Here is a 25,056-nt window from a genome sequence, read left to right as displayed (position 1 = left end):
TACATAACTATGAAGTAGAGATAAAATTTTATTTAAATTCTATGCTAGTGTGAAGTCAGACGAAAAATTTGCTGCTGTTCCCTTCAAATGTTCAATCTTTTACAGGAAAGTCAACTCCCAATCAGTGAATCTCATCTTCATTTTGGGATTTATTTTTATTTAAGATGACACATTTTGTTTCAAGTCAAATTTGTGCCACTTTACAGTATTTTAACCATTTCTCTTGGCACTAATCAGTTTAGCCAACATTGTTAAGTAACATAATACTGAAATACCAGGAGCAATTACTAGTTTTAGCACTGAGTCTCTCTCTGGCTGCTCTCTACCTTTCAAAACTGTTGGGAGCAACCATAAATTTTATGGACAATTAAAAGAAAAACCACACTCCCACACAGGCACACAACTTGCAGAACAGGAAAGAATCTGCTCCACCCATCATCTATAACGCTTTGCTCATCGAGATCTGAAACTTGAAAGTCAGCTAGAGAAGCTTTTGAACACCCAGCACGGGCGGACACCCATTTAATGCGTTTAGAAAGTTCAGCTGGGGAGGTTTCGAGGGAGGAAAGAGCTCACTCTTTCTGTTTCCTAGCACTGCCCAAAAGGATAGTGCAAACTGTCAACCAAGGAAGAAAGAAGACATTGCAAAAAGAAGTTGCACTGCACAGCCAAAAGTTTCACCTACTCGTATGTGGAACCCCACTTGGGTGGCTGTTACTATGGGGCGCTGCGCAGTCCGGTACGGCGTGAAAGACTGAACCATTGAAAGGCAAATTACCACTCCAAACAGAACACAAACGACTTACATTGAGCAGCTAAGACACAGTATCATTTAAAATCACCCAACTGCAAAGCTTTCTTTTTTTTTTTTTTCTATTTGTGGTACAGATTATACAATCACAATGAGATTTCTAAAGTAATCATTACCTTAGGGTTTTTTATTATATAATCTACTAAAAAAATCTGTTTTTCTTAGTAACTATCTTATCCTAGTTACAATGAAACATAACATTCAATGTATCAGTTAAATAAATACTCATTACAAAAATATCACAAGAATTCTCCTTCTGAAAAGCTGTAACAGCTCACATCTAAATCTCATAGAGGAAAGAGCTTTAAGCACTAAGGAGACTTCTTTGCATTAAATAAAAATACAGCTGTAACCGACACTGAAACAACTGAGGTCTAGAAACAGCAGATTCAACAAAATGAGTCCTAGAGAAGAAGCTGGAATGCAGAACAGAAATAAGTGCTTACTGGTGGGGCATGTGCATGTACATGTGCACATATGTGTGTGGGAACAAGAGAACCACTCACATAGCCAGAGAAAAATGAGAATACATAGGAGAAGGAGTAAAAGGTAACTCTCAAGTCAAGACATTTCTTAAAGTTTACAGTTTGCTCAGACTTTTTAAAACACTGATAATCACTCAAATACTGTCAAACGTAAACCTACCTAGTGCAGCAGCAAAGCTTGTAAAAATACATTTGTCATTGCATTACACAGGCTGGGAGATTTAGAGAGAAGGAAAACAACAGTAGAGATCTCAGAAAAGGATCTGAAGAAAGCTTACTGCTTGTTCTTGAGGAAGCAGCTGTCCTAAGAGACGTTCGCTGACAGATAAACAGAGCAGACCGAGCACTGTACCTGGAGCTCGCAGAAAAAGCCGCAGAACACAAATTCAAAGAGATTCAAACGTACGGCCAGTACAACTCAGCCAGAAAGTAAAGATCACTAGAGACCTGATCTGAGCCAGATCACACAGAAGTTAGATGACTGAAGTTTACACGTATGGTTGTTTGTGTTACTTATAATTATTGCAGAAAATTAAAATGCTTTATATAAGCAAAAAAATGAGTGGTCAACATCCCTGACACCAGGCCCTGTGAATTTGCTGCTTCTCGATATTGTGCCATTTTGGGAAGAACCACAAGTATAATTAATCATTTGCCTTGTGACTTTCAGCACATCTTTGAATTGCTGATGATTTTCCAGTCCTAGTTCCTGGACTCCATTGGCAGATAGTTCACCTCAGAACTGCATCCAAGAAAAGATAGGAGCTGGGTGCTCACGAAAAAGAAAAACATCTGCAAGCTTTACAAATACATATTCTCTTGTGATTTCACTAATCAAATACCTGTAGGATTTTAAAAAGTGTTTTAGAATATAGAGTTACCCATGCAATCTGCACAGTGTTTAAGGGAAAGCCTGTTAAGAGGAAAAAAAAAGTTTTAAAACTCACTCTTATGGTTTCAGATGCAAAATGGCCTTCATTAATCATCTGATTTCCAGTCTCATCCAGTTTAACGATAGCCCCTGAATTGGCCTGCACCTCAGCTTCAAAGGCTTGGTGCTTCTGCAGCTTCCCCTGCAAGTGAAACATCAAAGAACGTGACTGAGATTTGGTGCACAGCCTTCTCCACATTTCCCAGCATCAAGGTTTTTAGAGTATTTTATGCGTACTCAGTGTCAACAAACAAAAAATAAAATAGTACAGTTAAAATTACAGCTGTACCGTATGTTTCACGTGTGGATTTAAACATCCCAGTTTTAGTTATTTCATTATTGTGTTTGCTCTTGTACACCGGAGTGTTCAAACATCCGAGAACCCATCAGCTAGTTCCACCCACACAAATTAATTTTCTACAAATATCTTTTTTTGTGGAAGCAGTAAGAGTTAATTCACCTTTATTTACAGAGCCAAAGCATACAACAAATTCCACAATTAAACAAAGCTGGTTTTACACTACATGGCACTGAGTAACTTTTCCTATGCTGATCTAGCATCTAATCCATTATTAGAAATATTCCAATTATAACAGCAAAGAAACCAGGTGGTTGAAGAACACTTTGCAAGGCCGTGGGTATTTGCATCCATCTTCCTTCACCACTCTCTGATCAAGTTACACTTACGCGTTTGTTCTGCCTATCCCAGCTGACCTGGTACACCCTAGTATTAACAGTACAGGAAACACAAAATGGCAGTAGGACTTGCCTGTAAATTGCTTGGGTCTTTGTAATTTTCATCAGATGCTATCTGCAGTTTCTCTTGGATCCATTTTTCAAGCTCATCTGCATCACGCTGGAAAAACTGGAATCGATAGGAATCTTCAAGTTTTTGGCGCCTTAGAGAAGACAGTTCCTTGAACCTGTGGTAACGGTCCAAAACTTGTTGACGCCTTTCTTGGATATCTTCTGCTGTTTCCAACACTTTTACACCGCTCGGATCCATTTTCTGAAAGCCAAAAAAAATACATTTTTGTTTGTATTATAAAACAATGGTGGGGTAGGAAGAGAGCCATGACAGAAAAGCCTGCTTTCTTAAACTCCCATGTGGTTTACTTACAGTCTTACTCTGTGTGTGCAGGTATGTGCATAAAACATAAATATTATACACAGAAATAACTAAAAGCACACTTCTAGCAGAAAATAATGGGAAAGGAATATTTACAAAGACATTTAATATCTGCTTGTTTTGGAAAAATATGGCTGCAGTTATATAAAGACCATGTCATCTTGAGCTGCAACATGCAAGCGTTTAATACAAATGTCAAAAAATGTGTTTCTGTGCACATATATATGCTGATATACAGACATAAAACATTTCTTGTACAACATATAAAATCTGGAAATATTTTATCTAGATAAACTAAAGTAGGAATATTACTGTTCTTTAAACAACAGCTAACTGGTCCACATATATCTCTATATATTATACGTACATGGATACACACACACACATCTCCTCTCTGTTCTCTCAGACAATTACAAAAAGTTACAACCCCACCCTGCCGCTCCCTACACAACCTTTCAAAAGCCAACGCAGAGGCTCACAGCACTTCACAGATCTGACCTAAGACAAGTCAGTCAGGGAGCATTTCGTGTAACTTGTGATCTTGCTCTGACCGCTTCACTGAAAATCCTTGTACGTTGCTTTATGGACTAAAACTTGTTATTGTTACCACAGGCAAAGAACTGACGACTGTTCTGCTTCATCTCCTTCCTATTAAAATTGGGATAACGTTTAATTTTTCAGTTCCTCAACTTTCAAAAAGCAATCTGATTTTCCACAGAGATCTGTGCATTAGAACAGAACAAATTCAGAAAGTAGCATCATTATTGTCATTGAAGTTTGGATATTTACCCGCTCATTTGACAACTCACTCTGCATATCAAGAAGCTGTCGCAGCAAACACTGTGCTTGAACAATTACACAAGTAATGTCTTGATGTACAAGTGTTTAGATGTAGGGTTCACTTAATGCTTTTATTATAAATTCTGTAAGTATCAAGCTAAATGTACTTCCCACCAATCCTACCAAAGACAGGGAAGAAACCCAGCCTATAACTGCCTACTAAAAGGCAGAGGCAACTTCTTAACGTACATTGTTAAATATTAAATTGTTATTTAGTCATTAGTCAGCCGCACGCTTTAATTAGCCACGTATCTTGCATAATTGTAGCAAAATCCCCACAGGTTGGAAAGCGATCTACATGGCCGTGTTTTCTGTTTGGTTTCCAAGCACTTGTAAAGGGACCATCTGATAGAAGGGAACATATGGGGGCGAATTCACACATTCCTGAGCTCTCTTCCAAGAGTCCCACCCTGCAGAGGACAGCCATCTCAGCAGCAGTTGTTACTCCCGTGAACTCTGAGCCCCAACTGCATTGCGGCAGTTTAAGGAAGGAAATAAATTCAGCTTTGCCTTTTCTTCCAGGCCCAGGCGTTTCACTCGTTATTGCCAAAAGGGGGCAAGGGAAAAAAAAACCCAACCAGTCTGTGTAGGCTGGCTGATATAAATGAGTCCAGGTTTCATCTGGCAGGGGTACCAAAGGCTCCACTTGATTCGTGTATCAGAGTATTAAAAGATCAAAACCCTGAATAAAACTTGAGCTCAACTACAGGTCTGTTTCCCTGAGAAAGCAGCTGGTTTTTGCCAGCACCGTTTCAAATGGCCTTTTCCATCCAGGAGAGCAAGTTATTGCTAAAAACTTCCCTTCCTGTGCTGTCACACTGTGTTTGAATACCAACAACACTTCTTGTAAACTGAATTGTGTTCAGGAATGACAAAGTGGCAGTGAGTCTAAATGTACCGCACGACTGTAGCGTCTCTCTCCGCTTACCCTGGTTATGAGCATTACTGGGAGAAACTGGAATCCTCGTTAGTCTTTGGAACACTGCACAGTCTTTTGCTGTCAACTTATATTTCAGTATTAGAAATAACGTCCAGAGTCAAAGCGATTTTCAATCACTTTAAATTATTAAATGATTTAAATTATTCAAATCATTAAATTATTTAAGTTATCAAATTATTTAACCTTTAAAAAAAAAAATAGGAGACCTCCTGCAATTTAGCCTAGTAGCTGGTTTGCCTCTCACCACACGAGCCATGCAATCTGGCTCATCTTTTTGCTGGAATTCGTTAAAAGAAAGGCTCCTTTTATAACTACAGTAAGTCCAGCCAGTCAATTGTAAAAGAAGTGCTTTGGTCTAGCAATAATAGACTGTTCTTTCCTGCAGCGGATCAGCTGACGTCAGCAAGCCTGCGCTCGGCCAGCGCGCGATCAGCCGTCACCAGGGAGCTCCCAACTCTAAACTCATCGATGCTGCAGAACGACGCAGCCTGCCCCGCCGCCGCCACGCTCCAGCTGCGGTACCCTCGAACACGGAGCAGCTCTCAAAGACGTTTCTAAACCTTCTTGGTTCAGCGACATCACGTGAAGGCACCCAGGATACACCCCTGCCCCCCTGGCAAGAGAACCGCCAACAAGACGTTGCGCTTTGCGTTTTTAACGTGAAAAACAGCTTATGGTGGGACGTACACGAGCGCGCAGCCCGACCCCAGATAACCGGCCCTGACATTCCCCGCATCGCCGCTGCCTCCGGCGCCGCCTGCACGGGCCGATAAGGTCAGGCAGGGCAAACATGCCAGGGGAATGGCCCGGCCAGCTCAGCCCCTCGCAGCCCAGGCAGGCGTCATCGCAAAGGCGTCCCGAGCCAGCGGAGCCCAGCTGTCCCGGAGGCACTTGCCACTGTACTTTCATGCTGTAGGACTCACTTTAGAAAGTCATCATCAGCTTATGTCTAACTAAAAAAACAATCAGAAATGCTGCTTCGCACTGTGCCGTTGTGGTGGTATCCCCCCCCCTCCCCCGCAACAAAAAAAGCCAACAAAAAGAAGTAAATTTAAGAAAAAAAACCCCAAAATATAATTATTACTCTCATCCTTCAACCTAAGAGGATTAGCCTCCCCTAGATGATACAAATTATACATAATGGTGCACTAAAATTTGCATGGGAATATACAACTGCGGGTATTCACAGACACCGCAGTGCAACAACGATGATGTCAGCAGCATCGTTCAAGCTGGGGAAGCGGCGGTACCGAGGGGGGTTAAACGGGAATTACAGCGGTGCCACCAGCGCAGACACACACAAGAGCCGTCAGCATTTCCCTTAGCAAAACATGTTTTCAGGGATTTAAAAACTCAAATGTAAAATACATTCAGCGCTATATAGAAGATTTTAGCCTATTTTTAGGAACAATTAAATGAAGCTTAAAGAATTAAACTCCTTTGCCTGAAAAGCAATCAGATACCACTATTTAAAGATCACTATCTTCAGATGTAGTAAAATAATGACTTTCTCCTAAGACAAGTCCTGATGTGCACTACATATACTCAGCGTACGTGCCCCTAGTTGTAGCCTGGAACAGGAGCACTTTCCCTATCAAAACACTCCCCGCTTCCCAAGTACACACATGAGCAGCTTCATGCATTTTTTTGTTGCATTCATCAGCATTCCGCATTGTGAGTCTTGTCAAAAGAACATTTAACCAATATTGGTTACTCCCTCCTAGGGAACAGGAACGGATTGCTGATCTTTTTTCTTTAGGCAAAAAAAAATATATATAATTCTAATATTGGATGTGAAAATAACCTTCCAAAGGAAGGGACAGAGGGGGGAAAAAAAATAATGTACACTTTTCCAACTTTAATTTCTCCCGTTCACAGCTGCCTCAAAACACTAGGGAAGAAGTAAGCCACTACGTAGGTCTCTAACACAAGACCACCACGAGTGCCTAGTTTAGTGCTAAGTTAGAGCGTACTAGTGCTGCAGGTAAATAAAGGAGAATCCTTCTGCAAAGTACGTGCAGCGCTGGCTCCTGTGACCACGCTCCTGCACGGGCACGTTGTGTTACAAAGACGTAACCGAAGGATGTCATCTCATATACCCTGTACTAGAGATTTAAAACACTACTGAGACAAAATGCCTGGTCACTTGGTTTGTTATGAATTTAAACCCACAAAATAAAGAAATTTTAAGGGTGGGCTACACGCAGCAGAACCCTGCGTCCAAATACTCCTGGTTTCTGCTGACGAAGGTCACCTACAGCCTCAAACCTCTACATATTCCAAGCCAGAAAAATAAGTCAAGTGCTGCAGTACAAAAAAACAAGATGCGTTGAAGTCGCTGCTTAACGCTGTAGACTCATACAGACTAACCGCAGCGCAGGTAAAATTCCAACAAGCCCCAGAATTTAAGTAGTTATTACAGGGACACAAGAAACTGTAACACTAAAAGGAAAAAAAAAAAGGTAAATTATGTTTGAACTAAAGCATGCTGCAAAGCTAGTGATTTAGGCTGCTCAGAGGGTTTGTGCACAGCCTTAACGATGCACTTCTGAAATACGGAAGATGATTAAAGATCTGTTCATTTTTAGGCATTTGGTCTTAAAATTTTAATTCCTCTATTCAAATAAGAGCAGCTGAAATGCCTACCTGAATTTGGTGCCTTTATGTACAAAGGGTTTTTTTGGCTTTGTTTTGTTTTTAATATCCCCACAGACCTTTGATGAAACTATGCAGGGCTGGCAAGGACCGCGCTCTGCTGAGACTCCCCAGAAAGCAAATTACCTTGACTGCATTGCAGAAATGCAGAGTTCACAGGTAATGCGCTATTATATCAGCATTTTCCATTCCCATTTGTTATCTTTTCATTGTAATTTTAATTGTAGTATAAACATTTACATTACTATCATTTCCAAATAAAATCTAGTTGCTTGTGTTACCCAGCTGCAGCCTGGTCCGTACATCCTATTTATTTTACCACCACTGAACAACACAGATGTATGAACAGTTACACCACAACAATACAAGGATTATAAATTTCTGCAAGTGGATGGAACAGGAACCAAAGCCTAATTCAAATGCATCATGTTCTACAATGTAAATCTCATCATGGGTTGATTTTTAGATGCTGTAGGTAAAAAGATACTGCTCAAGTATTTTTTAAAGCAAAAATCTCTAAGAAAATTAACCCACATCAATAGCCCATCATACTGACCCATAACAACTATAAAACGTTCACACATCATGCATCACAGGCAGAAATTAGGAAATTCAAAGTATTAAAGGAAAGGCAGAGCAGACTCAGCACTGAAGTACAAATAAAGCACCTGCGATATAAGAGAACAAACTCTCAAACAAACGGCTTTTTGTTACAAACAGGTCACTGCAATAAAGGCAGGCAAGGATGGCCATGACACTTCATGCATTATGTGAAAATACCTGGACTTTGACTTTACGAAACGATGACAACATGATGAAGGAATGCAGAGTCTAAAAGGGAGGGGGAAATCAAGATAACGTTCAACTAGTAACTAGCATAAGGACACGGCTTAATTACTTTATTTCTAAATACACATTCCGTCACAGTACACGTTTCATACTTTCCTTTTGGTTCCTTGCCACATACAACAATTTGGCATTATTGTCACGCAAGCTTTTGTGAGCAACAGACCTCCCCATGCAAAAAAGGTTACAAATACCAACAGGAAAACTTAATTAATTTGGTATGTATTAACCTTTCCAGTTAGTTTAAAAAAAATACTGCCACAGAAGGTTGAAACAGAAAGTAAAGTTATCTGGACTTGGCAAATGATGCTTCTTGCTACAGTGTGATTAATTTGAAGACACAAACTCAATAAGAAGGTTTTGAATATAAATATCTGCAAAGATTTTTACTGTCAATTACCACAGTAAAAATCCAGACAAGCAGCAGTTGCCACAGAAGGTATTTCTCGAGGTGGCTAATTAGGCAGGTGTTAAGTGTACCCAACCCACCGAATTTTTAACTGAAAATTTCCTTGCCTCCCCTAACCCCACGTTTTCCCCCTGAGCACGCTGCAGTCCCTGAAGCAGTTCCCAGACAACTGCAGCCCGGTGCCTCTGTGCCAGCTGAAGCGAGTGCATCTCTCTCCTGGTATCTGCATCGCTCCACGCGTATCGGCTGCAGCAGCGAGACGGCAGCTCGCGTTCGATCCGTGGTCAGCTACGGGAGCACGGGGCCGGCCTGCGCTTGGCAACCTCCACCAACGGCATCTGCAGGCTGCTCCACCCCGTTTTTCTGCTGCCTACACTCCGGGGACAAATGGAAAAAACAAACTCCCACACTACACTAACGTGCAGCAGCAAAAAGGGAGGAATTCATATTATTTCCTCCAATACAGGGGAAGCAATTAGTTGCCCCCCAAAAGCAATGTATTTATGAATAAAACAATTAGAACCCCATAAATACATTAAGTAGAGAAAAATAAGGCAGCAAAGGTACTAAGCTATTTGCATTAAATTACTAAGGTTAGTTACAAATGTAATAGTTGAGAAATAGGAATTCCACACCGAGGTACCACCCTGTCTCAAGAGATTTAAGGCTTCTCCTACCTTTCTGCCATGCAGAAGGAAAATGTGTAAAAAATGCTTAAAAGACAGTCTTTGACATTCAACATTTTTGTTATTGCTGCTACCTTTTTTCTATTATTAAAAAAACCCAACCACAAATATGTTTGCTGACTTGATCAACTATGGCTCTCATAGAAGCATAACATCTAAATCTGATGTGAAAACAAAATTTATATTTCCATCTGACCAATACAGATGTATTTTTTTTTCCAACAGGAATAGAAATAAATTACTTCTTGTGAGCAATGTAACCTGCTGTCTTGGTTCAAGTATTTTCCACAGCTTAACAATTCCATTACTCCAGTTACAGATCCTGCACACAATGCAGCAGAAAGCATCCCATTTTCAATCTTTTGTTCTTTATTTTCTCTGCACCATTTATAAGTGAGGGTAAATGACGATTTCATGGAAGAACTCATTGCTAATTGCATTTAAATGCATCAAAATCACACAGTGGGATTCAATATTTGTTTTGAACAAAACTGAATCCCTGACCAAGGCCTTTCAGTGAATACAGTCATCAGAATCTTCTGGCACTTCGCTGAAAGCAAAATGCCAAAATAAAATGGATTTTTTTTTTTCCAGAAAGATACAGAACCATTTCAGGCTGAGTTGCTTTTTTTTTTTTCTCTAATGTGTTCATTCGCCATCTCCAGACAAGTGATCTACAGAACCTATTTAAATATGTATGAAAGACTGCTCAACAGTCACGTACATTTTACACTGGAACGTGTGGCCATTTTATAACAAATGGCTGCTAAAAATCCTAAACAGTCAACACGAACCTGCTGAAAACATGTAGCGATAATTGCTTATGCTCTTCTTAGATATCGGGGCAAATGATTACGCTATTGGTACATATTTATGATCTCGCAATATAGATTCATATCACTGTAACCAGATAAGGTGTATGCGAGCAACGAATTGAGAAAAACTTGACTGTCATTACTTTATATTAAATTAAAATTAAAAAAAACCAGAGTTAATCAGGGTAGGAACAGATCCTGATTCTTTTAGGAAGGAAACCGTAGTGCTTGACCTATATACCACAATGACACATATGTGAAGGGAACACAGGCTGGGAGGATTTCTTTTAAATGTCTTCCTGCTCGGCTGGACAACCCTATTGTACAAGCTGTTTATGTGCTCCCCATTTCACAGGGGATCCATCTCGTCGCGGAAAGCCTTCTCCAGCCATCACCGCACACCAGCCCCTCGATCGCTCCCTCCTCTCCCTCACACACACTCTTTGCTGCATCTCCTGACCTTGGACAGGGCTGGGCCGGTGGAAGCCATTGCTGTGCCACGGGTCCCCTCCGCGGGGTTCCCGCACAGCGCCGGGCTCTCCCTCTCCTCCCCGGGATTTCTCCGCGGCGGGGTTTTACCGCAAACCTACCGGACAGGGGCGAGGGGTAGCGCGGGCAAGGGGGGGGCCTCTCGCTCTGCCCGCAGGGACGGAGATCCCGCTGTCACTGTTCTTTCCCCGCCTGTTTATCCCCTCCCCAGGGCGCTCAATGAAATTCCTGCCGCGGGTCGAGGCTGCCCGGGGCGGATCCCGCCGCTCCTCACCCGCCTGCCCTTTATCCGGGCTGCGCCCCCGCCCTGCCCTCCCCTCCCCCGAGGGCCGCTGAGAGACCCCGGGCGCGGCCCGGCTCGGCGGCCCCGGCTGCCCGCGATAAAAAACCCCACGGCAGCAGCCGCGGCTGCCGGGGAGGGCGAGAGCGAGCGGCAGCCGAGGCGCCGCGGGGAGCCCCCGGAGGCAGGGCCGGCCTCAGCCTCCCCCACCGTGAGCGCGCGCTCCCGTACACCTGTCTCCGCAGCGGCAGAACGGGTGCGAGGGGACCTTCTCTCTACCCGAGCCGGGTGGGATGAAGGCGAGCGCGGCGTCCCCCCCCCGCCCGCCGCCTCACCGGGTGGGTGCGCAGGTCCCCGCCGCCGGCTCCGCGCCCTCCGCCACGGCCCCCGCGCGCCGCCTGCGCCCGCCCTTTTATACAACGGCCCGGAGGTGACGTCAGCGCCGCAGAGCGCTCGCTCGGCCGGCGGAAAGGGCCGAAGAGCTTCGGGAACAGTCGGGAGCCGCGCGGGGCCCTGCCCAGGCGAGGGCTGCGGGTGCGGCGCGGGCGGGGAGGGCCGGAGCGAGCCGAGGGGCTCCGGAAAGTGCCGAGCGGTTCCGGAAAGAGCCGGGAGGGGCGGCAGGGTGAGCGCGGCGCGTTTGTGCCCCCTCAGCAGTGGGTGGGCGTTGGGCCTTGGCCGTTGCCTCACCGCCCGTCACCGAGCAGCCCCGGAGAGGGAACAAATACAAGATGACATCGGGCACCAGTTAAAATGTCCGTGCAGCACGGCGGCGGCTGGGCTTTCTGCCCCGTCTCCTCGGCTAGGGTCAGTTGGGGCTCTCGAAGGCCAGAGCGGCACAGGGGGTGGTGACAGGTTTTACAGTTTAAATCAACGGGCCCGACTTACAGCAGCAGCCTCATTCCTTTTAAATTATTAAAAATACGCATGGGTAAGGCTGTCTTTGGGAAGCAGTGTGCAGTGGCACAATCACGAAGAAGCCTGGCAAGGACAGAGCATCAAAGGGCTGCAAACACTTGTCAAATCTATTTTTAAAAAGCTGAAACATAAATTCAAAGGAAAATGAACTTTGAACTATGAACGAGATGTTTAAAATACATATGACAAAGAAATTCTTTTTTTTTTTTTTATTTTTAAGAGGTAAGGCAGCCAGACCTTCATGAGATCAAAGCAGGGTGTGGGTTTGATTGATTTTTGAGTTAATAACACTCTCATAAAAAAAGCACCCTTGCAGTGACATTGCATTACAACCCGTGGGACTGCCTGGAACTATTGTCTCCAAGGAAGAGTATGACTCACGACAACGTTAATGCATCTCCTCCTGAATGCACAGTACTTTCACATCTGAGATGCTCTCCTTTGTCATATTTGATATGAATATGCATATGAAAATACCATGAATACATGCATAAGGACTCTATTTGTACTGCATCGTCACAACACCAACTGGCTAACGTTCAAAACTGCAAAAATGACAAAAAATAGAATGGCATAATACAAGTCAACCATCAGTTCAAGCACTAGCTGCAACCTTAAGCTACATCTAAAAATAAATATTGATTTATTATGATACTTCTGAAGTGCACTCATTCAGTTAGAAATTCTTACTAGTGTTTTTGAAATAGTATGTAAATATCTGGATGGCCTTTACTGAGGCAGAAAAGGATACCATCTTTGTTGTTTATAAAAATATATACATATATTATTCCCCCCACAAATGTTAGAAAACTCTAGTACCTCGTGCTACTTGTGTTTTGGCACAGGCAGACAATTGTTTCTACAGTACCAATTACTATGGCAAAGTGAGTCTCCAACACAATTGTAGATGTGAAAATGTAATTAAAACATCTCCACTCAGTACAAAAAAGCCCAAACATTTTCAAGGATATTCATGAAAGTTGTATTGCTTCAGTGTTAGCTGGTAAAAGGGTACTGGAAGATTTGCAGCATCCCAGAACAATCACCAGTAACACTAGTCTAAAGAATTCCAGAGTCAGTTTACAAAATTTATACACCACATACGAATTTAATTTATTTACCAGTCAATTTTAAAGTCAAGGTGAAAGGTTTTAAAGGCCTGAATTCCAAATTGCACGTTACAAACTTTTCTCGGAAATCTCAAGAGCTATATAAAAACCAAATTTAGATTTTCATGTGGCCTCAACTCTCACTTTCTACAGCTTCAAATTATGATGGCTGTAAGAATAACAAAAACCAATCTGGTAAAAATAATAATAATTTTAACTTGCAACAGTGTATCTTAGAACTCAGAAGCAAATTTTCTCATCTTAGAGGCCACCAAAATAGTTCAAGGACAGCGCACCATAAATCAGACAAATCTCCCATCACTCTGATCTCCCATCTCCTGTATCCACCAGGAAACTGTAGATTTTCTTGACCATCCCTCTTTTACAAAAAACCCCAAACTGCATCAGCTTCAGATTAAAAAGCAAAAAAATAAAACTTTAATATTTAATTTAAACAGTTTTCTAGAATGAACTATTCTCAGAATAATCCACCATTGGTACAAAAGCATTACAGTACTTGATACATAAAATACCATGACATGGATAAGGAAGAAATCCATTTACATAAAAAGAGCCCTTATAAAATGCACCTTAGGTAACCCAAGCATACCATTTCCCCCTCGAATGATGGCAGAACATCAGCAAAGGTGCTAGAATGAATGCACCATTTTGCCACATTTTTTTCTTTAAATAAGAAAAGGTTTTATTAGTTTCCATCCATCTGATGGATAACGGACACAGAAGTTCTGTAGTTTCAGGAACTCCGCTTTGCCCCCATGAAGTTACTACTACCCATGCAAACCTTTTACCACCTTTACCTTTTACAACTCTTAAGATGTTGTTGAGACAAACAGGATGCAAGTACGTCAGCATAATTAAAACAAATTATAAAAGACACATGTAATAAATACAAAAATAAAGTTCTAGCAGTAAGTTTCTGAGCTTGATTCTCTGTTAAGACTTCATAAAGCTGTGAGGGATTTTCACTTCAACAGAACAGCACTGTGCTAATTTTCAGTCCAAGACTCTTTTACCTCTGAAGCCCAGAGGTCATCAGAACACTTTATTTAAAACATCTTCCACATGTTTAAACATATGAAGAAAAAGTCATCATTTTTCCATAACTTACTATACAAAACCTTATAAAAATCCAAAGCAAATAATAACTTACAATTACTTGCAACAAACTGACCACAAGTTTGTTCTGCCCAACATAAATCTTAATGAATTAAACATTAACAGGCTGATGGAATATTTTCTCCTCATTCCTCTGTAAACAAAATGTATTTATTTTGCTTGCACATGTGAACAGGAAGCCAGGTCTGAAGGCATTGACATCCAGGGGGAAAGAAATATAAACTGATTTATGATTTCCAAAAGGAAGGCTGCAGAGTGCCCTTTGGTAATGGAATTTCCTTCTCCTGTAGACATTTCTAGTGGAGAGAGAAAGACAAAGGAGAAAGAAATGTGTATGGTAATTTGCCATCTCTTCTCAAGAATTTTGATCGCTCCTCCTGCACACATTCAAAGCATTGCTAATAAAATGTACCAAAACTAATTTTGAAATGAAGGTACAAACTCTGAAGCTATCATATTTTAATATCATAATCTAAGTCAACAGTCATAAACCAATTTCAATAATCAAGTATTTTACAGTTTTGCAAGCTTTCTTAAAAAAAAAAAAAAAGATGCAGAATAAAATGCTGAACAAACACTACAGAGTGTCCACACTTCCTCATGTATCTAAGCAGGACAACAGATAAAACCAAGCAAACCACTGATAAAAAACAGCTGTTACAGAAATGACTCAGCAGAATCCTCCTCACCCTGTGCATCTCCTCTCACTGCAACTAGTCCCACTGAACTTCATTTATAATCAAAATACAATTTCACTGAAAAAAATTAGATGTGAGGTAAGAAAGAAGCGAGATGTTTGAGATCATAACTATCATTAATTCAGTCACTGGAAAGTTATAAAAGATGGGTTACGTCATAGTGACAGGTCTGGACTATCAGGTATGCTGCAAGCAGCACCGGCCTCATTATCAAAACGATGCATATATCAAACGAAGGGAAAAAAAACCCAAAACCAAAACACCTGAAAACTGAAAAAAAACCCCTGCTTTACCTCCAAGAATTGCTTGAAACGCGTTACACAGCCCATCTCTCCAGAGCTGGTAATTGCTTCAATTCTGCAGAAATAACAGCATGTTTCAAAATCTACTTAGAAAGTTGGTTTTGATTTACAAGTGGGTTGGGGGGTGAATGGCAGTGACTGGAAAAGATGGACGAGTCATTTGAGAGCAAACACTCATGGAGTAAAAAACAAGGATTATTTCACATCCCTACCCACAGATATCATACCTTGGGAAATAGTCATCTCGGATAAACAACATCACTTTCCAGAACTGACCCTGATACTCCTTCATGAGAGCGTTGCCACACACCTATGGTAGAGAAATCCACAAAGACCAGGTTACAGAACTGGGTTTCAGACTAGCATAACAACTTCAACGAACCTTAATATTTTATACAGACATTTAAAGAAATATACCTACACCTACAACAAAAGAAGCAAATCCTCTGTTTAGCCTGGAGAAGAGGAGGCTCAGAGGTGACCTTATTGCAGTCTACAACTACCTGAAGGGAGGTTGTAGTGAAGTGGGAGTCGGCCTCTTCTCCCGGGCAACCAGTGATAGGACAAGAGGACACAGCCTCAAGCTTCGCCAGGGGAGGTTCAGGTTGGACATTAGGAAGCATTTCTTCTCAGCAAGGGTCATTAGCCATTGGAAGGGGCTGCCCAGGGAGGTGGTGGAGTCACCATCTCTGGAGGGGTTTAAGAAAAGACTGGACATGGCACTTAGTGCCCTGGTCTAGTTGACATGGTGGTGTAGGAGCAGCGGTTGGACTCGATGAACCCTGAGGTCTCTTCCAACCTGGTTGATTCTGTGATTCTGTGATTACTGCTACCACAATCACCTTTTTTTTCTTGTTGGCTGTGTAGTGGCCACCAATACCAATTTTACGTCATTCTTCCTCTCACTCCAGTCTCCCTCCAAAACCAACAGCCTTCCCTCACAAAATGTTGCACTTCACTTTCTCATTCCTGCATTTAAAGTTCTTCAGAAGGCATTCGATAAGCACAGAAGTTGCTTGGGTTCAACAGCGTGTGTCTCCCCTGACTTCAGCCTTTAGCTTTGGCTCTTACTTAGCACAGGCCCACATCCTAGGATACAGGGTTAATATACATCAGGCTCTGTCCTTTCCAACCTGAAAAACCCATCCTGTTTTACGAGCTAATTCAGCTGGAAAGGCCACGGGACCTCATTGCATTGTACGAACTGATGCCAAGTGCTTAGCAGACCTTATTCTTATTGGACCATGCAACTATTTTTAAAGTGCCAGAAACCTTAAACAGAGCCAAATACAACAACAGAAGATGCATGTATAAAAACTTCTGGGTTTAGATCATTTGGCTCCAAAGCTCTGTTTGCAAGAACATGGATATAGTCACATTCTGTTCTGAAGGAATAAGGACAGGTTAAAAAAAAATGCTGTTAAAAATCACAGTGAACCTCACCTCAGCAATCCCTTCAGAAACTAAAATGTCGCCAATTTCAATCCCTTTAACCACGAGTAATCCACATCACTTACCTCCAGAAAATCAAAAAGAAGTGTAGCCGTCACATCTACCAGAGGCTCCATATTCAACATCTGAGCAAGCCAGCACCATCCATAGCGCAGCCCATGAGGGTGTGGCTGTAAAGCAACAAAAAAGCCACCCACCACTTGTTTCACAACGTGCAAAATGCTATTATTACAACAGGCAGTCTTCTGATTTGCTTTCTTCTTTATAAAGTTATTTTACAATAGCCTAACGGAAAACTTGATCATGATGAAAATATAAAGAAAGGAAGTAAAGGTCTACACTACAAATTACTCTGCGTTGCTTTGTTGATTATGGTTACAACCATCTCCCTTCAAATATATTACAACCTGGTTTAAGTTCAGCACACCTGAACTACAAATCAAGTTTACAATACACTTAATAGACTCTTGGGATAGTAACAAGGTTCTAATTATAATGCCATACACGCATACCCCTTCTCTGTTTCCATAAGGCCACCGGAGCTGGATGATAGCAGCATAAAGGCGAATCATTCCCGACATCCGTTTAAGAAAACGATCTTGTTGTTCCATTTTAGAATCATTAACTAGATATCCAAGCATCCTAAGAACGAGAAGACGTTCCAGTATTAATACAGCAAAACACATTCACTTAAGTGCCTGCAGTTCTCAGCTTACTTTAAGTTAACTGTACTGAGAATAGGGATACTCCAAAATCATATAAAAATTACTGTGAAGGCTGCTCATTACCCTCTGGATCATATGTTCCACTATTTTATACCACGTAGAATATCTAGGTTCTGTACTGGATATTTCAACTTGAATCAAGCTATGGCTATCAAGTGTTCTTTGAGAAGGATGAGGAAGAAGCAGCAAAAGAGCACTTCTAACGCTGAAGGACACAGCATCCTCCAGGGAAGCAGGGCCAGGGGAGCTGCACACTCCTGAGTGAATCTCCCGCGTCTATACCAGCACGTCACAGGGCCTACGTAATCAGAGACGGGGAAAAGTGGCGTTCACTCAGAACAGAGTCTTCACCCTTGCAGGGTTCATGCTGAAGAAGTCCAGTAATAAATTTACCTCTGATACTCCTCCATAGAAGTCCCCTCTTTCAATGCAGGGTAAAATGGCACAGAATAGGGGCACTTTTTGTGCAGATGGGCTAAAAAGAGGTCTCCAACCCGAGGGTGTAACTCCCAGATTCCTGAGGCCACCACAGCAATTGGGAAAGCTGCATCACGGTTAGAAGCTACTTCTTCTTCTCCTTGATTCTGGAGGGTGGAAAGGAAAGTCAGTCCCCATCCCTTCAAGCCATATTTCAGACAAAAAAATTCCTTTTTTGTGTAATTAGCCTCTACTAAAGGATCCTAATGTTTCCACGGCTACGTAGGCAACCACAGAAAAGCTGATAAAGAACTACATCCTCAGCTCCCACAGAGGATGACAATAAACTTTGGTTCAGGACAGAAAAAAGAGGTTAGCAAATACAGACACAAAGTGCAAGGCTGCACAGATATTTTTTGCTCCAAACAATCATTTTCAAATGTTTACAAATCAGTCACGGTTTTACTCCATGGGCTCGTTTTTGCATGTATTTGTTACTGCAGGGACAAAAGAAAATTTCAAACAGCCCAAATTTAGCAAATATAGAGAAAAATACTGCAAACTACAAAAAGCAACTTAAAACATTCATTTCTTCAAGCACTTCATTTCTTGGGAGGTGCTAACTATACAGCAGGGACAGAAGTTTGTCTCTTGGGCCTTAGCTTCCCCCCCAGTTCTGCCACGATGTAAGGTTTTGAGCATATATACAGTTTTGTGATAGATCATAAACTATCAATCTGTTTTCCACTAACACTGTACCTAACTAGTTCAGAATATGTAACATGTAAGGCTGTAATTTAAAATAGCTCTTCCTCCTAGAAGAGATAAAACAGGGGATAGGAAGGAAAAAGAAATTAAGTTCTTACGCTTTTTTTTTTAATCCAAAAAGCACTTTCCCTGATCAATATGAACATTAATACATGCAAGCTAAACACCTAGGAATTTTGTTCTTAGCAGTTGAAGACAGAGGACAGTGTCCAAAAGAACTTCTTAAAGCACTAGCTGCCTTTGCCACCCCAATACAGGGAACATTTCCTCACCGCAAATTTCTCCGCAAGTTTGTAATAAACAAAATCGAGACCCTGTGGATGCTGAGTCACTGATACTGTTCGCCCTCCAGTCTGAACAGACTTTCCAGAGAGCAGGTTATTGATCTTGTCAAATATCTCTCTCAGTTGAGAGCCTGCAAATATACAAGGAATGTATGGAGACAGGAGATTAGGAGACAGCAGACAAGTCTTAACCAGACCACATCAACTTCACAAAAACTAGACCTACATCCTGAAGGGCAAGGCACCTCCAACTGCGTGTTTGCTACATCTGATTAAAGAAACTTAATCATGGTGAAGCAAGATGCCTCAGAGGGAAGCAACAGACCTCCAAAACATAAGCAAACACTGTGCTGCAAAGACTTGGACTGTATGTGTACCAGCCTGCTGCTGGAGGGATAATTATAGAAACATTGGATATGTCGTGTCCTATTAAAATCTTTACAGCAAAAGGCATTTCAGCTGGACTGGGTTTTTTCCTGACCTGATATTCTAGCGATCTGGCTCACAGGGATTGTAGCTGCTTTCTGCAAGTCTGTTTTTATCTTCTTAACCTGCAGAACACACAAACAAACAACTTTTAAAACCTTTACAGACAAGTAAACTACTATGATAGTTTGGATGAGCAGACTGTTAACAGAGGCTGCTAAGCTAGAATTTTTTTTTTTTTAATCAAAGCTGTCCTATTTCCCCTGGAAATTAAGATAATCACTCTTCAGCAGTATTAATCATTTGTTCATACCTCATTGTTGTCTTTGCAGTTGTTGATTTCACTGAAAGAAGCAACGCACTGCTCAGCAGCATCTTGAAGCCGCTGGTACCACTGCATGGTACTTTCTTCTGCCTTAACTTGAAGTCCTGATATTAAAAAAAAAATAGCAGAAGCCTGAGAAAGACTCAAAACTCTACAAAACCTTAAAAAAGTTTTTTTTTTAAAATTGCAAGGAACTAACAGCTGCCTGAGTGCTTTTTTCCCAGAATTTAGTTTAGAAAGTTGTGCTCATAAATGAACTACAAGTTTGCAAGCTATCCAGGAGACCTTCAGCTTAGTAGCTTATATATGCAGAACATCTGGACTTAGCTTACTCTAAAGCAGGAAGCCATTCCAGTGGTCTGCCCTTGTATGTTTTGTCATATCATGCATGACCCATCTACACTCGCAAGAAGGCACAATGTTATTCTCTAATGTTCCAATCTATGACATACTGTCTAGGAAGAGCAGGTTTTGCTCCAGTTAATACAGTCAATTTATGCTGCATCAGTTTCATTTCAAAAGTTTGCTGCCAGCAGTCCTATACCCATTTTGCTAGTTGTGCTAAAAGTAAAGGCTATGAGAAGGAAACAATAAGATTCCAAAGTAGTATTTAGCCTAACAATAAATGAGTGTGTAAGGAGGGAAAGAAAAAAAAGGAAAAAAAAGCCTAACCAACCTTCCTTCTGCTGCTTTCCCCCTGACTGCTGTTCAGGGGCAGGAGTCTGAGCCTTCATCTGCTCTTTTTTCTGTAACTCTTTCTGCTTTTGTCTCTCTTCCTCTTCATCTCTTCTCCTTTTTTCTTCCAGAGCTGCAGCGATTTCTTGCTGCATGCTGGATACCAACCCTCGCATCTCCTGCAGTGCTCGTTCAGTATTGGCCACATCTACTGGAGTAGGGAAACCTCTCTGTCGAGAAACAGAGGAGGTAAAACAGCATCAATCTTTTGTTCCACTATCTGCAGACCAGCAGCAAGAGCCAGGAGCCTTTGAAGCATTCGCCTTCAGATAATCTGGCAGCCAACTACACATTTTACCCTCTTTGAAAATACCTTTTTCTCCTTTATTTGTATATAACATTGGTCGTAACACTTGTGAATAACATTAGTCCACGACTAGATCTCACAGGATCTTGGACACCAAAATTAATTACATGCTTTGACAAGTATAAGGGAACCTCAGTGCAAAGCCCAGACAGCTGCTTCTGCAGAAAGTCAGCTGTTTCAAGCTGGAACAGAGAATTAGGCTTACTGTAGTGTTTTATTTTTCAAGGTTTGTATCCCACCTTTACAAAGAGAGAACAATTTTCAAGGAAGCCTAATTACTGCAAAAAGGCTAACGAGTACAGGAGAATCATGATGTGTTCAATATTTAACAGTTTATGAACAACACTGCTTCCATGGCTGTCTCAAAAAGGAACTTTACAGCACCAAGAGTTTGCAGTATTTTAATATTTGATCTTTCTCCTCTAGAAATCCTCAAGCGTTTTTATAAGCCATTTTCAAGAGAAGAGCTAAAGTGCCACAGAAAAGAATTGTCCTTTTAAATTAGATGCTTTATAGGACAAATACCTAATCTTATTTAACGGCCTCATAACAAGCTGCCTTCAAAGACAACTACAGAAGCTTTATGAAGGAAGGACAACCAAAGTTAAGAACAACTCCAGAGCCTCTACCTCACTTGTGGTGCGGATGAGTCCTGACACCATCCCACAGATCTGGTTGCCACGATTACTGTACGCAGAAAGATCGATTCTTGGCAAGTCTTTGTGTCTATAATTGGGATCAATCTGCTGGTTAAGCTGCAGCACTTCCTCCTGGATGGAATAAAGGCGACGCAATCTTTCCTGGCCCTCTTCCTTACGCAGACGCCCCAGCTCTTCCTGACGCTGCCTCTGCTGCTCTGCCTCACGCAGTTTTAGGTTTAATATCTGGGGAGATGAGAGACACAAAGTACTTCCATAACTCCAGCTTTACAGGTCCTTCCTGCTCCTACCACACATGTCCCTTTACTGCATTTCCACAACAGTGCAGCAGGTGTGTAGGACAGCACCAGAAAATACATTCTCACCCCAGGGGTACCATGTAAATACAAATAAATCAACTGGTCTTTCTGGTTCCCACCGAGGAGCCACGGCCTTCTACAAAAGACAACTCTCACAAGTCTCAGACCTTTGCTCTGTGGCGGTGTTCTTCCTTCAACTTCTCTTGCTGTCCTTGAGCCTCCTTTGAGCTACAATATGCATGAAGACAGAAAAACTCTATTCAAGACATGAACAAGACAAAATACAAACACACAGCAAGTTACTTTTAAAATAAGCCAAGCTAAAGGAACTTTAACTGTTACAAATATAATCTTTTTCTAACCATTGAAACCTCAACAGTAGCCAGAGCTCTACTCTGAAAGACAAACAGTAACAGGATAATTAATGTAAGAAAAGCAGCAAGTGAGATTTTCAAGCCCAAGTGACTAGCATAGAATTGTCAGGCACGAGAATTAATCCTCACTTCGATTAAATGCTATCATATTTTAAGGATCCCAGAGCTAATCTCACCTCTTCTCCATTACTTCTTGCAAATCTTGGAATTCCTGATGCCGCTTTAGCTCCTTCAGTTCATCAAAGCGCTTCAGTTGCTCACTTGCCAGGTTGTACACTGCCCTCACCATCTGCTCTTGCTGCTCCTGCCGTTGCCTTAGCCCCTCCTGCAGATTGCAGAGGTGCCAGAAGCACCACAGTGGAGTAATCACCCACATTTGGACAGAAGAAAATACAGATTACATTGCCCAAAGTGGGCCAACGTGGCGTACTTGGGGTTATCCTAAACTTCACTCTCTGTAATGTTTAGGATAACACCGTCCTGCTACTTTTATCAGAGCATTGTTACTTCTGGTTGTGTAGCTCTCGTGGGATTCACATACACCCTCGACTTCTCTTTTTTTTACCTTTGCTTTCAACCTGTGTATCTCTTCATACAACTGAATGCAGCCTTCAACTTCTGTAACTTTAGACGGCAGAACTGCTGGGAAGACTTCTTGATCCATTTCCAACAGACTGAGATCCCCATTTCCCTGCATATAAGCAAAATCAGTGACTGAGTATAGTATCAGCAACTCATAGAGGAAACCAGGTAAATGAAGTCTCTTAAACTGCTCATTATTTGTAGAGAAATAGACAAAGGGGTCAACCAATGCACAACTTCTTAAGAGTAGTTATATACCCCAGTAGCGTAGCCTCACCCTTTTGGGTATCCTCCAGCACCTATTTGAGGTTGGGATAAGTACTCTTCCCAATGACTAAAATTGGGAGCAGAGATACCAAGAGCCTACAGGACATTCATGAAGGCTGCCTGCACCTAGAAAGGCTAGAGAGACTCCCCACATTCTCTTTGCTTTCAGTGAAAATGTTCCACTGGAAGAAGTCAAGACAGGTTTATGCTTTGAATCATTCTCCAGGAGTCGTCTTCAGAGCCTCTCTCATAAATTTTATCAGATCTTGCTGCTTCATTAAGGTGCTTTCCTCACAATATATCTCTTAAGTCTAAATGGGGCCAAGATGATGCAAAACTTTGCTGCTCGGTATCCTTGTTACGTGGTGAAGTCATCATTTAACGCATAGCAATGGACACTTGTTTTCTTTTCAGGTTCTTCATCAGCTTCATTACCTCCACAATTCACCTGCTCATTGCCCAGCTCCCTACCCTTCTGCCTTGTAAAAGGGAGCCGTGACACATCTAAGTCATTCAAAGACTCCAGAGAACCCAAGGGGGTTAATCACAGACCCTTACAACAGGCCTGACCCTACTCTGTGACCTTATCTCTCCAAATGGATGAATCCCACACTGCTAATCCATATAACTATACAGCTCCAACTAAATTTTCCCTAGTTACGCTGAAAAAGGGAGTTTACTTTTGGACTAATATGAAAACTTACTCTATGAAAATCTTATTAATACCAATTCTATCACCACCTGTTTATCCTACAAAAAGCCGAAACTAAGCATGTTTTTCCCCGCAAATTAACAGAGCACAAACCAACCTTTATCAATTTATGGCAGCAAGCTAGCACATTTTTTTTCCCTTCACAGCTCACATATGGATTATAATCAGAGCGCTACCTTTGTTTCGCTTGGCTCTGGAGATGAACAGGATGAAGAGCCCTGACTGCTAGCAGATGTGTTCTCCAGAGGAGATGACCGGTTTGTGAGGGGAGTGGATGCCTTATGCGTTGAACTTCTACAGGGTGCAATTTCTTGGGCTGATTGCCCAATCACGCTGTGTAGGATCCAGCCAGAATAAGCGGACAGCACAAGAGAAGGCATGCATTCTTCCAGGATTTCCTACAGAGAAAACATATCAAGAAAGCAATGAAATGTTAAGACACATTGAAAACATTTGCAGAGGTGCTTTATAACCGCAGCTCAGTACCCCGTTTATCCATTTCTTCTGCTTGTCTTTTCAACGCTTTTTCTGGGCTTCCCAACTTTTGCAGGACAGCAGGGCCGCCCCGCTCGAGCCCTCTCCCGGAACGCCTCCTCCCCAGACCCTGCGCGATGGAGCCAGTACGAAGGAGCCAGGCCCCGACCTGCTGGAAGGGGCGCAGAGGGGCCCAGCCGCTCACTCGCCCGGAGGAGCGGGCAGCAGAGACAACACAAGGGCGACTTCTATATTTCCAGGCCTGGGGGCTGTTAACGAGGCGAGGAGCCGACGTTCCACCGCTGGGGCAGCGCTCCGAGGGCCGAGGCACGGATCCCCCCCTCAGGACACACAGACCCCCCGTGAGCAAAGCGGGGGCCGCCGCCGGGAGGGTGCTCTCACCTCATCCCGCGGCCAGCGAGGGCAGTAGCTCAGGCGGCCCTTGCTGGAGGCGCGCAGGGCCTCCAGAGTCTTCCAGCGGAGCTGCCAGGCCTGCATCGCAACGCGCTCCCCGCGCCCAGCAACGCTGACGCGCAGCCGCCCTTCCGCTTCCGGGGCGCCAACGGCCGCGCCCCGCCCCCTGCAGGGCGGGCGACGAGGGCGGTGGGTGCCCCCTGGCGGGGAGGCGGGGCCCTGCCCCTCCCCGCCGAGCGGGGACCGCGGGTTCGAGTCCCGCCGGGGGCACCTGCGGGGCGGCGCGGGGCAGGGCCGGCTGCCCCGGCTGGGGCTGTTTTTTCCAGCCCCAGACAGAGCACACAGAAGAGGAAACCCCC

The 25,056-nt window shown here is 42.8% G+C and overlaps 2 protein-coding genes across 13 annotated transcripts in view; both read right to left on the bottom strand.

Annotated features, from left to right (window-relative positions):
• Positions 1-11,732, bottom strand: part of SPTAN1 (spectrin alpha, non-erythrocytic 1) — a 52,721-nt gene extending 40,989 nt beyond the window's left edge. For 4 of the 10 annotated variants that reach the window (XM_068413634.1, XM_068413639.1, XM_068413636.1 and 1 more), the window contains exons 1-5: positions 11,652-11,703; positions 8,572-8,622; positions 2,997-3,236; positions 2,244-2,369; positions 686-754 (exon numbers count right to left, since the gene is read on the bottom strand). In XM_068413634.1, coding sequence (XP_068269735.1) covers positions 686-754; positions 2,244-2,369; positions 2,997-3,236; positions 8,572-8,604 — 468 coding nt within the window. In that variant the 5' untranslated portion in view covers positions 8,605-8,622; positions 11,652-11,703. Of the gene's footprint in view, positions 1-685; positions 755-2,243; positions 2,370-2,996; positions 3,237-8,571; positions 8,623-11,007; positions 11,335-11,547; positions 11,568-11,651 lie in introns of those variants that run through there. The other 6 variants (XM_068413640.1, XM_068413642.1, XM_068413644.1 and 3 more) reach the window with 4 other exon arrangements.
• Positions 11,733-12,500: 768 nt separating this feature from the next.
• Positions 12,501-24,807, bottom strand: GLE1 (GLE1 RNA export mediator). 3 transcript variants are annotated; one of them, XM_068413785.1, is made up of 16 exons: positions 24,686-24,807; positions 23,986-24,207; positions 22,814-22,939; positions 22,425-22,573; positions 22,042-22,102; positions 21,546-21,800; positions 20,551-20,779; positions 19,863-19,978; positions 19,605-19,674; positions 19,112-19,254; positions 18,048-18,238; positions 17,442-17,571; positions 16,995-17,099; positions 15,705-15,787; positions 15,469-15,532; positions 14,607-14,773 (listed from the first exon to the last, which is right to left on the bottom strand). In XM_068413785.1, exons 1-16 carry the CDS (start codon positions 24,779-24,781, stop codon positions 14,705-14,707), a joined length of 2,109 nt encoding a protein of 702 aa, XP_068269886.1. In that variant the 5' UTR covers positions 24,782-24,807; the 3' UTR covers positions 14,607-14,704. The 3 variants fall into 3 exon arrangements, with proteins under 3 accessions (XP_068269885.1, XP_068269886.1, XP_068269887.1); XM_068413784.1 differs by lacking the exon at positions 15,469-15,532 and having other exon boundaries at positions 12,501-14,773; XM_068413786.1 differs by lacking the exons at positions 14,607-14,773; positions 15,469-15,532; positions 15,705-15,787 and adding an exon at positions 16,294-16,566.
• Between the last annotated feature and the right edge of the window lie 249 nt (positions 24,808-25,056).

The sequence above is a fragment of the Nyctibius grandis genome, chromosome 16 (genome assembly GCF_013368605.1).
Source record: "Nyctibius grandis isolate bNycGra1 chromosome 16, bNycGra1.pri, whole genome shotgun sequence".
In the NCBI taxonomy this organism is placed as follows: domain Eukaryota; kingdom Metazoa; phylum Chordata; class Aves; order Nyctibiiformes; family Nyctibiidae; genus Nyctibius; species Nyctibius grandis.
This window is presented reverse-complemented; position numbering and strand designations above follow the sequence as displayed.